General features: G+C 35.7%; 2 protein-coding genes across 2 annotated transcripts; one reads left to right on the forward strand and one right to left on the reverse strand.

Moving 5' to 3' along the window:
* Positions 1-460: 460 nt before the first annotated feature.
* LOC103999452 (transcription factor MYB54-like) lies at positions 461-1,520 on the reverse strand. Its single transcript, XM_009421206.3, has 3 exons — positions 1,280-1,520; positions 813-1,169; positions 461-739 (listed from the first exon to the last, which is right to left on the reverse strand). Exons 1-3 carry the CDS (start codon positions 1,392-1,394, stop codon positions 591-593), a joined length of 621 nt encoding a protein of 206 aa, XP_009419481.2. The 5' UTR covers positions 1,395-1,520; the 3' UTR covers positions 461-590.
* Positions 1,521-9,724: 8,204 nt separating this feature from the next.
* Positions 9,725-14,639, forward strand: LOC103999338 (protein NRT1/ PTR FAMILY 8.3). Its single transcript, XM_009421065.3, has 5 exons — positions 9,725-9,959; positions 11,666-11,771; positions 11,864-12,081; positions 12,180-12,736; positions 13,569-14,639. The coding sequence occupies exons 1-5, from the start codon at positions 9,903-9,905 to the stop codon at positions 14,389-14,391; spliced, it is 1,761 nt and encodes a 586-aa protein (XP_009419340.2). The 5' UTR covers positions 9,725-9,902; the 3' UTR covers positions 14,392-14,639.
* The last annotated feature ends 1,578 nt before the right edge of the window (positions 14,640-16,217 follow it).

Here is a 16,217-nt window from a genome sequence, read left to right on the forward strand (position 1 = left end):
CAATGAAACAAGAACATTTCCATTAGTGGAGTCCAATGGTCCCAACCATGTCAACACAATAGCCACCCACAAGGTAAACAAACAAGAAAGATTTCTCCTTTAGTTAGTCTGAAGATTTGACTTCATTCTTATCAAGAATCTCAACATAGCAGACACAGTTGTTGTGTGCTCATTGATGTCAAACAAGAATTGGCACAATATATATATATATATATGTATTCTTGAGAGACTTACCAAGATAGAGAGTGTACAGGATGATAATATTACAAGTAACACTTTTAATTTCTCAGTGAAACATATGCACAATTTACAAGGTTTTGATCATTAGATCAATCCATATAAGCTTGCCTTGGTAGTTCTGAAACAAGGGCATGATGTCAACATGCCAGCTTATTACTTAAGAATTCGATATATTACATAAGATCTATGCATGCTACATGATTTTATTACTGGTAGAGAGTCTTCATATCTCTACTACTAAATGATATCATGAACAGACATGGAATTATATTAGTGAGATCAAGGATGTAAAATATTTTTTGTACACTATAACTGTTGCTAGATAAGATATCTTAGGGAGAACTTCTGACTTACAAGAAATCTATGAAGGGAACACCAGCTTTTCTCCATTCCTCCTCCTCCTCCTCCTCCTGTTCCTCTACACTTGAATGACATTTAGCACCATCAGACTCGGTGTTTACTTGAAGAAAATCGTAGAACTCAGTTGAACTCTCTCCATCTGCAACAACATCGGAAGATGAAGATGGCAAAAGGAGTCATTGAATGGAGGAACTATACGTGTACTCAGTTACCTTTGGCCATCTGGGGAATATGATCATGGAGGTCGGAGAAGAATGCTTTTGGCAGTAACTTAAGGTGGTTGTATATATGCCTCGACTCTGATCCCTTGTCCTTGGCTTCTGTTGATCTGGCTGTGGCTGTATATATGCTTTTGGCAGTAGCTTTTCGATGCCGACGAGCCATGATCACATGCCAGTGGTTCTTCACTGCGTTGTCGGTACGACCAGGGAAGAGCCTGGCGATGGCCGCCCAGCGGTTGCCGTGAACGCGGTGCGAAGCGAGGAGCCGTTCTTCTTCCTCCTCCGTGAAGGGGCTGCGGTTGATCCTTGGATCCAGCTGATTGAACCATCTGAGCCTACAGCTTTTACCTGAAGGAGATTTTACTCGACATGTGTTAGTAACACTCAATTCGGGACCGGAAGACAAGACTTTGGAGATAAAAAAAACGAAAAGGAAGGAATCTAAACTATGCTTGCACCTGATCTTCCTTGAAGCTTCTCTGCGATGGCGTTCCAGTTGTGAGGACCAAACCTACTGACCAACTCCTTCAGCTTCTCGTCTTCCTCCGGCCTCCAGTGCCCTCTACTGCACATCCTATCTTCAAATCACTGTCCACAAGGGTGACAGGAAAAGATAACCCCTGCTGAGCTTTCTCTACAAGATCTCTACAGGAAAAGATAGCCACGACCGAAGAAGCAGAAAGCTCAGAGAAGCTAAATGTAAGAGAGGAGATGGAGAGGAAAGATATAAGGACAGATACAAAGAGGAAAGAGGCTTTCTCGTTAGCGAGAGAGAAGACATACAATTAAGAGATAGTTACACTTGCACCACAGATTGATGGTACGTGTGGCCTAAGCAAGAGAGAGAGAGAGAGAGAGATTGTGGGGTGGTTTGGTGAAGTAGTTCTGTTCCCCTTTCAACATCTCTCCAATGTTTCTGACCTACAACTTCTACTTGAAACCCGCCCATCTCTCTCCATTTCTGTATCCATACAGTATAATACTATAACTGGCTTTTCATGTTAGCCTATACAATAGGTTTAATATAAATTATTCCAAAAAAAATAGTTTATTAAGGAATTAAATTCATTAGTTGTGTGGTTTTTAGCAAAGTTAAGGAATTTAGTTTAGCTTTCTTCCTAGTTTATATGTGCCAATCTGTGTAGAGATTCTCTTGGATCATATATATGTATAGATTATTGATCATAAAGTGCCTTCATTTGAAAAGAAATGAAGATAATACAGAGACTGGAGAGAGGAGAGTGAAGGAAAGCAACTGAAAGCAAGGAAAACAAGCCCTTACATCACCCACAACACAAATATGAACTAAAATCTAGTTTACACACTTCAAATGGCAACTTGGAAAGAACACATTTCTTCTTGGGTTGAATCATCAGTGTGTAATTGTTAGGTCATCTTCATCTTCATCTTCTCTTGAGGAGTTCAGGTGCAGACCAAAACATTTAATTTCATTTTCACTTGATGAAAAATGATGTGTTTTTGTAGGTGCAATCCCCTAAGTCAGGCATGCAGGAACACTGCACACAAGAGAACAAAGATCTGCTGAGGATGGTAGTAAATTTCTTCATATTCCTCCTTTCTTTTAGGAAAAGGAAACTATCATACTGCTCATACAGAGAAATACTTAATGCCATTCAAAATTTGGCCCTGATGGTGAAGCTCTAGATTTGGACAGGAATCTTGTGGTTTCTGGCTTTGGAAGTCATGTTATACTCCAAACTCTCAGAAAACTACTTCCAACCTTTTTGAAAGCTAGGTTAGTTCTTAGTTCATGAAAACAGTGGCATGGTACCTAACCATGTGTTTTCATTTTTCTTCACATCAAACCATACTTAAGGGGAAAGCATTCCACAGAAATTATTCACACTCTAAAATCCTCGGCTGCGCTCACTCATGACGTGACATAGCCGAGGAAAATGCACTTTCTATCTGTATTCCATCTCCAACACAACCTCCTTGCCTGATCGATCTCACACCATCTTTTAGCTTGCATTCAGAAGAGATACTTTTGACTTACCAGCTTCAATCAAACCATTGAATTGGAAGTTCCAGGATACCTTGTTATCAACAAGATTTGCAAGTAGAAATTTCTGCATACAGGTATCCAAACTTCTCACTCAAGTCTTGATCCTACCCCTATTGAGATTAACTAAATGCAAAAAAGGAGAGTAATGAGGTGATAAACAGTTGCTGTAATAATCATATCTTTCCTTGTGCTTCTTCTTCATTTGGGTAATTAGCTACTCTTCAATTCTTGATAAGCTTTTTGTTTTTTTTTGAGGAACTTAATAAAGTCTTTATGATTGTGGTCTTTCTTGAAATAACTTATATATCAAACACCTATCCAGTTTTATGATATTGATTTCCTAACTAAAACAAAAAAATTGGTGGATGAGCTGAAGAATTTTACGGATAATTCTTCTCCCTTTTTGAAAAAAGATCGATATAAAAACTTCTTTTTTTTTCCAACCTATTTTTATTCAATTTTGGCAACCTACATGATATTGATTTCTTGCTTAGAAATTAGACAAAAGAAAGCCCAAGGTGGATAAGGTGAAGAGATCTTTTTGAATGATAACTAGTATATTGTAAAAGAACAGTTGTATACATCAATTGACTAAATGGAATCTAAACACATTTATGTTTTCCACTTTGCACCATGATTTCCAACATAAACATTCAATATCAGAAGTTGCCAATTATCTTTTAAGATCTCAAACAGCAGAGTGCATCATGTTTGTGTCATACGAATTTTACATGATTTGATACAGAAATGTAAGACTTAAGAAACAAACGTAGATGTGAAGTAAAGCTAGCACTAAAGATGATCTACCTTTACTATGAGGTATAGTTGAAAATAAGAACCATATCTTGTTGGAAGTCAAGAAGGTTATAAGAGCAACTAGATAGTGACTCTTATGTTGATGGTAACAAGCATGTTGAATGAATCCTCGCAAAATGAATGACTGAGGAAGAAAGCATGAATTCTTGAAGAACACTAAAGGTAGCAGTGCAGCGGAGAAAGTGTTTGCTGACTCTTTCACCACCAACTCTTTCATTGTTCAGGATAAAACAATGACACAAGTGGCACTTGAAAATATGCCTTAGAGTAAAACCTAAGTAACATAATTGAACACGCGTCGCAAACCCGTGAAACAAAGGATAATAATAGTCCAGAGAAACTTCAGAAAAAAAATTATAACCTTGGTGTGGGAGTAATTAAGCTGTCTAAGGTGATCAATCTGATTAAGCATTGATGTCACTGTTTCACAAGCTGACTGGAAGGCATGACAGGGCCAAATATGATGCAATTGAACAAAGAACTTAAAATATATTATTTTCCCCTTTGCTCACTCCATTGCTTGGTTGAGTGCTCATATTTTGTTTAACCTACTCTAAATCAGTAGTACATTATTGGATAATTCACTGTTGTATTGTAAAATTTTCTTCTGCATAGATCTGTAGCAATGACTTGAGAACATGTTTTCTTATGTTTTTGACAAAGAGATAGATCAATGTCTAGATTGTCATGTGAACTCTTCCTACAATGGTTTCTGACACCCACATCACTTTTGATTTTATACTTTTGTCTATTACAAAATGAAAAAGCAACTGAGGTTGTCCTTGAAACTTAGGAACTGAAGTTTTAGAGCACCATTTAGATTCTATCATGGCACTTGGTAGTTGACCTGTGAACCACCAGTTGAAGAAGCAAGAACACTATGTAGTCCTGGCAGGTGGAGAGTTTCCTTGGTTATTGTCATCAAGTCCAATCATTCCATAAATCAAGTACTTATCTTGTTAGTAACAGGAATTAGTCAACTATTACTAGGTCTACTGAGGAAGAACTTGAAACAGCATACTATTATTACCTAGGAGAGTAGCTTAGAGTCTTAAGATCAGAATCAGTATTTTAGCAGTAGGAAGAGGTGATTTGCTACTTGGTAGAAGGTAGTTTAAGATTCTGTAATGTAATGATAAGTGTATGAATTCGATTCCTCTGCAAGTTGGGTTTATATATATATATATATATATATATATATATATATATATATATATATAGAGAGAGAGAGAGAGAGAGAGAGAGAGAGAGAGAGAGAAGTGCCTTGGCTTTCCTATCTAATAATCTTGGTGTAATATTAGTTCAGATTAAATAGATAAACAAAACCACTATGATGAACAGCTTAATCATTATAACAGACCTCTCTAACATTGGAAAAGTATTCTCAAATCAAAAGAGAATCAAAATCTTGCTACAAAGTCATTCATTGACTTGGGAGTTTACATGACTAGAACACATCATTCTAGAGCTTTATCATCTTCTTAAGACACTGGCTGCGTGGAAGCTAAGACTTTATTGAAGAATAATCTTTTGATAAGAGGCCCAAGGATGGAAAGTTTGTCATTATAATTCCTCCTTTCTGCCTCCCTTAAGGGTTTGGAGTTGGCAAATGCTGTTAATGTGCATGGTCCGTTCATCTCCTTTCATCCTATTTATTTCCATAAAATGATTTGGTTAAGCCAGTCCTTCCATCTTCTTTGACAATATATGAAGAAAGAAAGTGGCATGAGAGAGGTAGTAAGTACACTACTCTTCCTAATCAACAATTGCTCATCAACCATAAGATTGCTCTTTTACGATAAGAGTTGGACGATCTAAAGAACATGTACATAATGTATTCTATCTACGCTACATAGAGCCATTGAAATCCCACAAATAGCATGCCACAAAAAGAGGAGCTCAAGAAGTTTGCTTGCCCTCGATACTACGGAAAAAGCAACTCTGGATCTCATGAACATATGACATTCATCAACTTTGACATGACTAAACAAGGTTAAGGGCGATTCGAATCAATTTCGTTTCCAATATTTCCACACACACAATATTAGGTAATTACATTAATAAGAAATACAACTAAATCAAGGATATAAAACTATGGAAATGATTCTGGATGAGAATCTTTCCTAATACGAATTGATTGCCTTGAATTTATAGAATGATTTGTTGGAGAAGATTATTTCTTAATATATCCCCACAAGATGATGCTTCTTGTAGAAATACCAATCTTGGATCCTAACCGTAAAAGCTAAGATTTAGCTAAGATTGTGTTTGGACATATGAGCAATTTGAAGAGAACATGGTAACCTTATGTCAAACAAAATAATAATTGAGGACGATGCACTTCATATAAGAATAGAATACTAGGTTAGCAAATAAGTAAGTCATACCGATATTATCACAAAGAAGACAAGAAGGTTAACTAAGTAAGATGCCCAACATGGATAGAAGATTAGTGAGCCAAGATAACTCGACCATAAGTAATATTCAGCTTCCGTGGATGACTGAACAATTGTCTATTACTTTTTAGAGCACCATGCTATCAGGTTAACTCCAATAAAAATCACATAAACTGAGATGGATGTGAGGTCATCATGATTACTAACCCAAATAGAATCAGAATAAGCAATAATAATAAGTGGTGTTTGCTTGATGAAGATCAACCATCAATGATACTAGTTTTCATAGAGTTAAAAGTGGATGGATGTATCTGAAGAGGAACTAGATGAAGTTGATGTTGAATGAACGTGATGCATGATTGCCTACCAAAGAAATGTGGTTAGAAGAATCATGAATGGAAGGCGATTGAGTTGATAAAAATTATTGAGTAATAGGAATTTCAAAATGTAGTGATTGCAATGATTGTGACATATTTGACTAATATCAAATGGTTTGTATATTTATTTTATCTTCATTTGTGAATATGGATGTGGATGAAATTTGATTTCAATAAATTGAACATGACATGAAAAAGTAAGTCTTAAGTTCAATGGATGAAAGCAAATGTAAGAATTATGAATACTCGAATAACCTAGATCGAAACGATGCTCTAATTTATCTATCTTTGTTATAAGGCTGAATCCATGGATAACAAAGACATCTAAATATTTATAATTTAAAATAATTAGGTTTGAAATACAATAAGCACTCATATGATTTATTCTTAAAATAAGTATCTAAAGTTGATTAATAAGATAAGCAACTATTTTAAATGCATAAATACAAAAAGATAAGAGGAGAGATACTCTATGAAGAAGGATAAGGTCTCTTCCGATAATACATCGAAGTAAATAAAAATCGAAAGATGTACGCATATGGTGTGTTACGTTCTGGTACATGATACGTATTTACTTGTGTATCAATTCAATTGAATCTAGAAAGAAATCTACAGAATCTTTTTAGGTGCAAAAAAATCATTTTCTTTCGTAAATGTAGAAATATATTATCCTTTTCTTTTCTATCTAAATCAAATGGAAATTTTGATTTAGATAGAAACGGATAAATCTAAATTTTTGCGTGTACTAGATTAAAAAAAATTGACATATTCAGTGGAAGAAATTAAATGTTGAATTCCATAAGAAATTATAGATTTTAGGCCCTAATATTCTTTTTTAGCATATGAATATATTACATTAATATATGTTTAAAAAATATTTTGATCATGGTTTTAAATTTTAAAAAAAAGATATAATATTTATGAGTCATTGAATATAACCATGAATATTTTATGAAATGATCAACAAAGATAACAGAGACCATCCGTTGAACAAATTAGAGTACCACCCCAAACATAAGTATAGATGAAATCTAAAGAACCGTGACTTTCTAAAGTTGAGACACCAAAGATAGATAGTTTGTAATTTTTATCTGAATTACAAGAATTACAAAATAAAATTTTGGACTTACTCATGAGAATAGGAAGATTAATTTGAGATAGAATATAATAAGAGTACTTTTGATCATGCCAATGATTGCATGAGGTTTTAATTCCAAAACAAACTTTCTTTTTCATCATTGAAGACTCCATCATTGCTGGGCCACTCATATGCATCAAGTAACCCCCATCATTAGATCAAAAAAATAAATAAAAAAAATCAACTGAGTTGTTGTCTTATAAAATTTTATTTCATGCAAGGAACTGAAAATGAATTTAAACAAGTGGAGAGAGTAGAATTATCAAAATGTGTGATGTGTAGGCCTAAACCATCACCCATAATAATGTCATTAGTGAATATTCACATGATAGGAAGTTCTAAAGGTCATCAACCAGTTTGAGATAAAATAAAGCTACCACTTGTCATGGTGTGATTAAGCCTTTTAACAGTTAAACATTGTCTACTAGTATGGCCACCCTTGTTGCAAAATTGACAAACAATATTAGTATTTTCTTTTTAATTTCCTACAAAAGGATAATTATAACGTTTACATGTTATTACAGTATCCAAATATAATCATAACCAAATAAAAATAATTATATTCAAATAAATATATGAATTAATCATTTTCTTTATTAATTTTACTTTTTCATTTCTATGCTTATATTATCCTTGTAAGATAGATACTATACAAATAAGAAAACAAGAGCTACGATGAAAGGGGAAAGATGGAGGAGGGATTTGAAAAGTGGGGGTTGCAATGAGGTGGGGGAGGTAAGACGAAAAAAAAAAAAAAAAAAAGATGAGAAGAAGAAAGAGAGAGATACTAAGTACTCACTAAACGATGAAGATGAACACAATTGTCACTACGTCGTTTGCTCATGAAACATTGCAATGATAGAAGAAGACCCATTATAATTAAAGCTCGAGTATGCAAAAAGACATATCTCATATATATATATATATATATATATATATATATATATATATATATATATATATATATATATATATATATATATATATATATATATATATATATATATATAATATAGTAATATAAACTTGATGAGGATGGATGAGGAGTGCTCTAAACATCTAGCCTCATAATTATGTAAATAATAGAAAATATCTTTCATCCCTGATTAGAGATGAATCTATAAGGTTTCCTATACATGTTCATCTAGAATAGATTGATTAGTAATAAAAATTATAGAGAGAATAGTCAAAAAAATTAGAGAAATTATATTAAAGATTATAAAAAACACACAAAAGATGAAAACATATATTATAGTGAGCTAGGTTAAAGTTCTTATATACACTTAGTCAAAATAGCTATAAGAAAAAGAATAATCAAATCCTAGGTAATCACATTAATAAGGTATACAACAAAATCAAGATCTAAATTTGTGAAAATTATTTTGGATGATAATCTTCCTAGCACCACTTGATTACCTTCGATTTATAGAATGATTTACTGGATAATATTTTTTTAATAGATCTTTCAACCCCTATTAAAGCCTATCTCTGTCTCCTTTCTTAAGTATGAACAATTCCAACTTTATCAATTAAAATATCAATTTAAAAAACAGAGCTTATTAAAATAATATAACCTCAATGATGAGACATTGAAATGGTAGGATAGAGTGGGAAAAAGAAAGAATTGAAAAAGTAAAATAATAATAATTTATATATGCATATACAGCAAAAGTAGAACACTGCTAATCTTATTATATCCACTTCTTCTATGGTCAAATGCTAAGACCACAAGTAGGACTTATTGACAAGTATTTTACCTCAATGATATCATGATGAGATGGACGGACCGGATAAGTCCACAACTTGTTTTGCGCGACTTTTAAGGCACCAAAAGCCATTTACAACTTTTTTCTACCCGTCTCGGCTACCTACCAAGACTTGAAATCTCTATCACACCAACGTTATTAATGGACCCCACAGGTCGGTGCAATCATAAAATAGGTAACAATTTACAGACACAACTCCCCCGCCACCCTAAAAAGCAGCTGTCGTGGGATGATAACGCATCCGCCGGAGCAGTCTGAGAGTCGAATCCTGCCGTCGGATGACGCCACGGCGGTCCACTTTCGCCCCCTTTTACGGCAAACGACAATCGCGCTAACCCAATCACCTCCAATAGTGGGCCGCGGTGGAACTTTGTCACGGATGGCAAGTGGTGTGACGGTGGGTGAACGTGGTCAGGTGCGAGGGACTTCGATCTCCATTTCTAGCCCCAACACGCAACGCAACCGGAGGCGGTCTTGTCCTCATCTCCCTGGCGTCGCTATTAAATCCGGTTAGGCCCCGAGCCGTGGATCCTTGAATCCGGAATCTGTGAGACATCGAAGGATGGGATCCGTGGAAGACGAACGGAGGTCGCCGCTGGAAGAAGGTCTTCTTCCGGAGGTCCGATTCCCCCCTTTCCCCTTCCTTGATCTCCATAAGAATAGCTTAAATTTGTTGATCTTTCAATTTTTCCTGAATATTTGGCTTCCTAGTTGCTGAATTCGTCAAGGTCATTGATGGATTTTCTGTGGAGCAGTGATTTTTCTGTCGTGATTCTTCAATTAGATATCTTTGACGAGTTGATTATGCCTACGAGGAAAATTTGGTTATTTGGGGGAAAAAAGAGAGGTTTTTGACATTGGTTTAGGTCTCTACCATTACGGTATGGTGGTTTATGTGTTTCTTAGTAAATTTGCCGTTTGACTTAATGCCATATTTGATTTATGTTAGGAAACAGATTGGCCAAATATATGAATTTTCGGTTATGCGCTATGCTTGACTACTTGGTATTTCTATGGAAATTGATAATTTTGTTGTCGATGATTCTTTCGTAACTCCAAAATCTTGTTGGTGCTTGACTCTCACTCAAGATTGTTTCTTAAGGATTTTAAATAAGAAAGAAATAGGGATATGCCCTTCCGAAGAATTAGATATATAATATGATAGCGGATAGAATGGAATGAGCAACTTCTTTGTGGCACAAGGGAATGAGATTGCTTCCTCTGCAAAACTAATCATACTTGACAAGAACAAAGTTCTCTTCTTCTGCAGTATTTGTAGATTTTGTATGAAATATTAGTTTCAGATGGTTCTCGATTGGACCTTCGACTTGGAATTACGGTTTGGTTGTGTAGATTGGTTCTAGCATCATATAATGCTAGCTATTCAAAGGATTTTGCAGAAGAATAGTACTCACATGTTATTTCAATCAGATGAGACAACTTCCCTATGTTCTCGAATCTTATAAATTGCAGAGACTTTCTTTCTGTTTTCTGAAATCTTGGAATTGGTAATATTCAATGGGCAATACCGGTGTTCGTCACTGCATGCTGCAGACCATAGCTACAACTCTGATAAAGGGAGCTCAGTCATTTTTCTTCTAAATTTTGTTTGTATGTATGACTTGCCACATTTTTCGAGGTCTGAAATATTTTGAGATATGGTAAACTTTTCCATATACCTTTGATTGCATCAATTTTATGCTTAGATAACCAAGAATGCCTCAACCAACTTAAGATCTAAGAATGCATATTTAATGACAGAATTTGGTTTAAAATTAAACTGAATGGAGCGGATGAATCATTCAAGTTATTTGTTGGGATGTTACAGCTTGTTGTTGATGTTCTTGTATTGTGAAGCTGTTTGCTCGTATCAGTTTTCAAGTATGATGCAATTGGAAAAAAAGGTTCCAAATTAAGTATCAGCTCCATTAAACATGATTCGTTATTCAATTTTTGAAACATTTTAAATATTTTAACTTGTACCTCAAGTGGAGGAAAAAAGTAAGCAATATTAGCAGCCTGGAGTATTTTGATTTGATTAACAGTATGGAAGTACCAAAATAAGTTCAAATTTGTATAACAATTTCTTAGATTCAAGGTAATCATTCCATTTATTAATTAAGGGAGTACAAATGATCATTTTATGAATGATAGTTATTTTTTGTGTCAGTTTGGTGAACATACAACTGGGTTGATCAGCATTATCTTGACTGTAATGGTCATCTATTTTTGGCCTAGATATCTGGGCTTATATATTCCATGATTGCATGACCTTCATATGGCCTTACATCTCCATTACATTTGCTACTATTTCTGTATTTGTAGAATGAAAATCAAGGACAATATACTGGAGATGGATCTGTCGACGTTCATGGAAACCCCGTTTTAAAGAACAGCACAGGCAATTGGAGAGCATGCCCTTTCATTTTAGGTATTCACAATAACTAACCACAGACAAGTTTAATCCTTTTCTCTAACTGAGATGCATTAAATCATTCCTTATTTTCACATTACAAATTATAGGGAATGAATGTTGTGAACGTTTAGCTTACTATGGAATAGCTACAAATCTTGTCACTTACCTAAAGAACAAGCTACATGAGGGGAATGCCTCTGCTGCACGAAATGTCACAACATGGCAAGGAACCTGCTATATTACGCCATTGCTTGGTGCAATTTTAGCTGATGCATACTGGGGAAGATACTGGACAATTGCAGTGTTCTCAACAATATACTTTGTTGTAAGTATGCCAGTTGCAGATGTTCTTTACTGTAATGAGTGGATGCTCTTTTCTTTTGTTCAAATGTAATATGATCATTGATGCTTTATTTAATGTAGGGAATGGCCACATTGACCCTTTCAGCATCAGTTCCTGCTTTTAAGCCTTCACCATGTGTTGAATCTGTTTGCCCAGAAGCAAGTGCAGTTCAATATGCTATTTTCTTTTTTGGACTCTATCTAATTGCACTGGGGACCGGTGGAATTAAACCTTGTGTTTCTTCGTTTGGAGCTGACCAATTTGATGATACTGATCCGAGAGAGCGAATGAAGAAGGGATCCTTTTTTAATTGGTTTTACTTCTCTATTAACATTGGTGCTCTCATATCCAGCAGCTTTCTAGTTTGGGTGCAAGACAATTGTGGATGGGGCTTGGGCTTTGGAATTCCTACATTGTTTATGGGATTAGCTATAATTAGTTTTTTCTTTGGTACTCCACTTTATAGATTCCAAAAACCAGGAGGAAGCCCTCTTATAAGAATGTGCCAGGTGGTGGTTGCCTCTTTTCGCAAGTGGAAAGTGGATGTGCCTCATGACAGTTGTCTCCTATATGAAGTGCCTGAGAAGGCTTCAGCAATTGAAGGAAGTCGAAAGCTGGAGCACACAGATGAAATTAAGTAATTCTCTTAACTTCCACAACCAGTTTCGTTGAGGTTTCTTTATGCATATCTTGATTGATTCTTGATTTCATGCTTCATTTGCTATAGTTCTTCAAAGAACTAAATCAAGAACCGAATTTATCCACAAGACTTGAATGCCAATCTGCTTTTGAAGTTCTATTGTCTTTCTTCTCTTGTTATCCTAGGAGTTCTATGTTTTCAGTGGTTAATCAGTTGTAAAACTGCAATGTGGATCCTTTTGTACGACAGCATTTTTTAAGTTGCAGATTGGTAAAATTTTTATCAGTGAAAAGTGTTGCTTAAATCTGGACTTTCCTTTAGGTATATATGTACTAGATGATATATTAATGATAAAATATCTCCTTGATGATGCTTCAACTGGTAGACAAGGTTGCTGAGTGACAAGTTGTCCAATAAATCTTGCATCAAACTGATATTGCCTCGATGAGAAATTAACTTATGAAGTTTCAGCTTCAATTATATCGTGCCTAGTGCTTAATGGATTTCAATACTTGAATACTCTCTTAAGACTGGTGGGCTCTATGATAATTCTATCATATAGTTGGGTAATGAAATATGTTTGTGTCAGAAGCAATGTGGTGTACGTTACAGGATGTTTGTCAAGAGCACCCCACAGCGATAGTAGGTTAAGCCATTTTGTGAGATGAGATATTACTGTTCATAGTAGTAATACTAAAGACCAACTCTGATATTATAGAAACTAGTTTTTTTTTCAGAAATTATCTCCTGCTTATTTTCATATGCCATAAACTGTGCTGATTCCTAGTGTGCATGATATTGGATTATGTGTAACTATTATCTTTTGCAGGTTCCTTGACAAGGCTGCTACAGTGACGGATCTCGATACAAAGACTGAAAGTTTTTCGAACCCATGGCGGCTGTGTACAGTCACTCAGGTGGAAGAACTGAAGATTCTGGTGAGGATGTTCCCTGTTTGGGCAACCACCATAGTGTTCTCTGCAGTATATGCACAGATATCTACTATGTTTGTCGAACAAGGGATGGTCATGGACACGAGTATAGGCTCCTTCACCATTCCACCTGCATCTCTATCAACCTTTGATGTCATCAGTGTCATTGTGTGGGTGCCAATCTATGATAGAATTCTTGTTCCGGTGGCAAGGAGATTCACAGGCAAGGAGAGAGGTTTTTCAGAATTGCAAAGGATGGGTATTGGCCTGTTCATATCTATACTAGCAATGGCAGCAGCTGCAGTGGTGGAGATCAGGCGACTCGACATTGCCAAGGCGGAAGGTTTAGTGTCCGAGAAAGTGGCCATTCCATTAAGCATCTTTTGGCAGACACCTCAATACTTTTTGGTCGGAGCAGCGGAAGTATTCACATTCATTGGGTCACTGGAGTTCTTCTATGATCAGTCTCCTGATGCTATGAGAAGTCTGTGCAGTGCGTTATCACTTCTTACCACTGCACTGGGGAACTACCTGAGTTCCTTCATCTTGACTGTCGTGACATCGGTAACAACTCGAGGCGGGAGGACAGGATGGATTCCCGATAACTTGAACGAAGGGCACCTCGACTACTACTTCTGGCTGCTCACGGGGCTGAGCTTCTTGAATCTTTTGATATATGTTGCCTGTGCTAATAGGTACAAAAGCAAGAGGGCTTCTTGAGTTCCAAAGAACTGCAGGGTACCATCATTCATGAAACACCAACCTGTACATTTGTTGTGGTGTCTGTTTGGTGACTGATTTAAGTGTTTCTTCCCTATGTCATCCCTCTGGATTGAACAGTTGCTTCATTTCAATTACCACAGACAGTTCTCTAATTGCAGATAGTCTGTGTCAATCTGCAAGTTTTAATAGTAGCATGTTGGTTGTTGTCGTGACTATAAATCTTACATACATCTGCAAGTTTAGTATTTTTGTGACTCAGAATCCTGATCATAATGTTTTTTTTCCAAATGGTAAAGATTCGATCTTATCACAAAATTTATATATCAAGTGATTGTTTGAAAATGCGATTATCATGCAAATGAAATGGCGATGGTTGCTTAATCTTGCCAGTGAGTTCATCTCTTGTGTCATTAATTGATCCGCTTTGCCTCAGTTCTGAGGTATGAGATCTGGGTGGGTAGACTACAGAGAGGTGATTCTTGGAATCGAAATGCGAGTAGTAGCTCTTGTAAATGGCTGTTTCATAACATCATCCCTGCTGTGTTTCGCTGGAAAATAACATCCACAGGAGAGAGAGAAAGAGAGACAGAGAATTGGAAATAGGAGAGAAAATGTCTGGTTAAGCTATCATTTGATGCTACAAATTTATGATGACATAGGTGCACCTGTAGAGCCACATAATGCAGAACACCATGCCGTATCGATCACAAGCATGTCGACTGAGAAACCTGAGCGATCATTATGAGTAAATAATTCCTACAGCAAAATGGACAACACATCCATTCCTTGCAAGCCAATATAGCGAGTAGAAATCGATCTTAACCAATCGTGAGGCTTTATGATTTCTATTGAGAACACACAAAAATATTAGTGTAAAGACAGAAGCTATAAGTGAGTGAATAAAGGTGAACAAATTTACTAGTGAACCGGAAAAATCAAACATTTTCACTGATTTTTGCAAGAATATACTTGGTTTGAGGAGAGCCAGATCTCAACTGAGATTATAAAATTGCAAGCTGAACTTTATCTGCATAGGAATAAAGTATTGATTGCTAAAATCAAGTTCTATATTGTAAAATTTACAAGAGTCTCTCCATCCAATCCAAATTTCACAACCCATCAACAACATAAAAAGGCAAAACAAGCCAGCAAGATTTATCACATCATCATAAATTAGGAATAATTTGGAAAATATTTTGCTAACCATAACCAGTAAGGAACTCAATTACATGCTAACTTGAGTCTTGGAGGGACCAGGTCACACTCAAGTGGTTTCTTCCCCATTGGTCTGCCAACCAATTCTAACACTTCGAAACCACTATGCACAACAAAAGGCAGACTTATCTTAGGACATCTTTATTTAATAGACGACCTAAACAAAGTAATAACTCATATTTCCTTGACAATGCTGACTTGAAAGGTTCCTCAGACAGACATCAATATGAATAAGAAGCTTCCAACTCTCAATAGACAAAATAAACATGGATTCCGAGTATACAGAGGAATTGGCTATAAACCAGATAAAGAACAAACACAAGAGTTTTACTAATGGAGGCTACAGATAGTCCTCTATAACAAAGGGATATAGAAAATATATACTATGCTGTTTTTTTTATCTTTCCGAATCTTGAAAACTTGCATAACTTGCTATTGGAGGTCAATTAAGTTCAGCTCTAGCTAATAAATGCTCTTTCATGACATCACTGTGCATCGAACATACACACAATACTTGTGCTTCACAGTTCCTTTATATTACAAAAGATTAGCAAATGTGCTCATAAATCACATTTAACCATTATTTGCAACTGTTATCATCTTATTCG

The sequence above is a fragment of the Musa acuminata genome, chromosome BXJ1-9, assembly GCF_036884655.1.
Source record: "Musa acuminata AAA Group cultivar baxijiao chromosome BXJ1-9, Cavendish_Baxijiao_AAA, whole genome shotgun sequence".
In the NCBI taxonomy this organism is placed as follows: domain Eukaryota; kingdom Viridiplantae; phylum Streptophyta; class Magnoliopsida; order Zingiberales; family Musaceae; genus Musa; species Musa acuminata.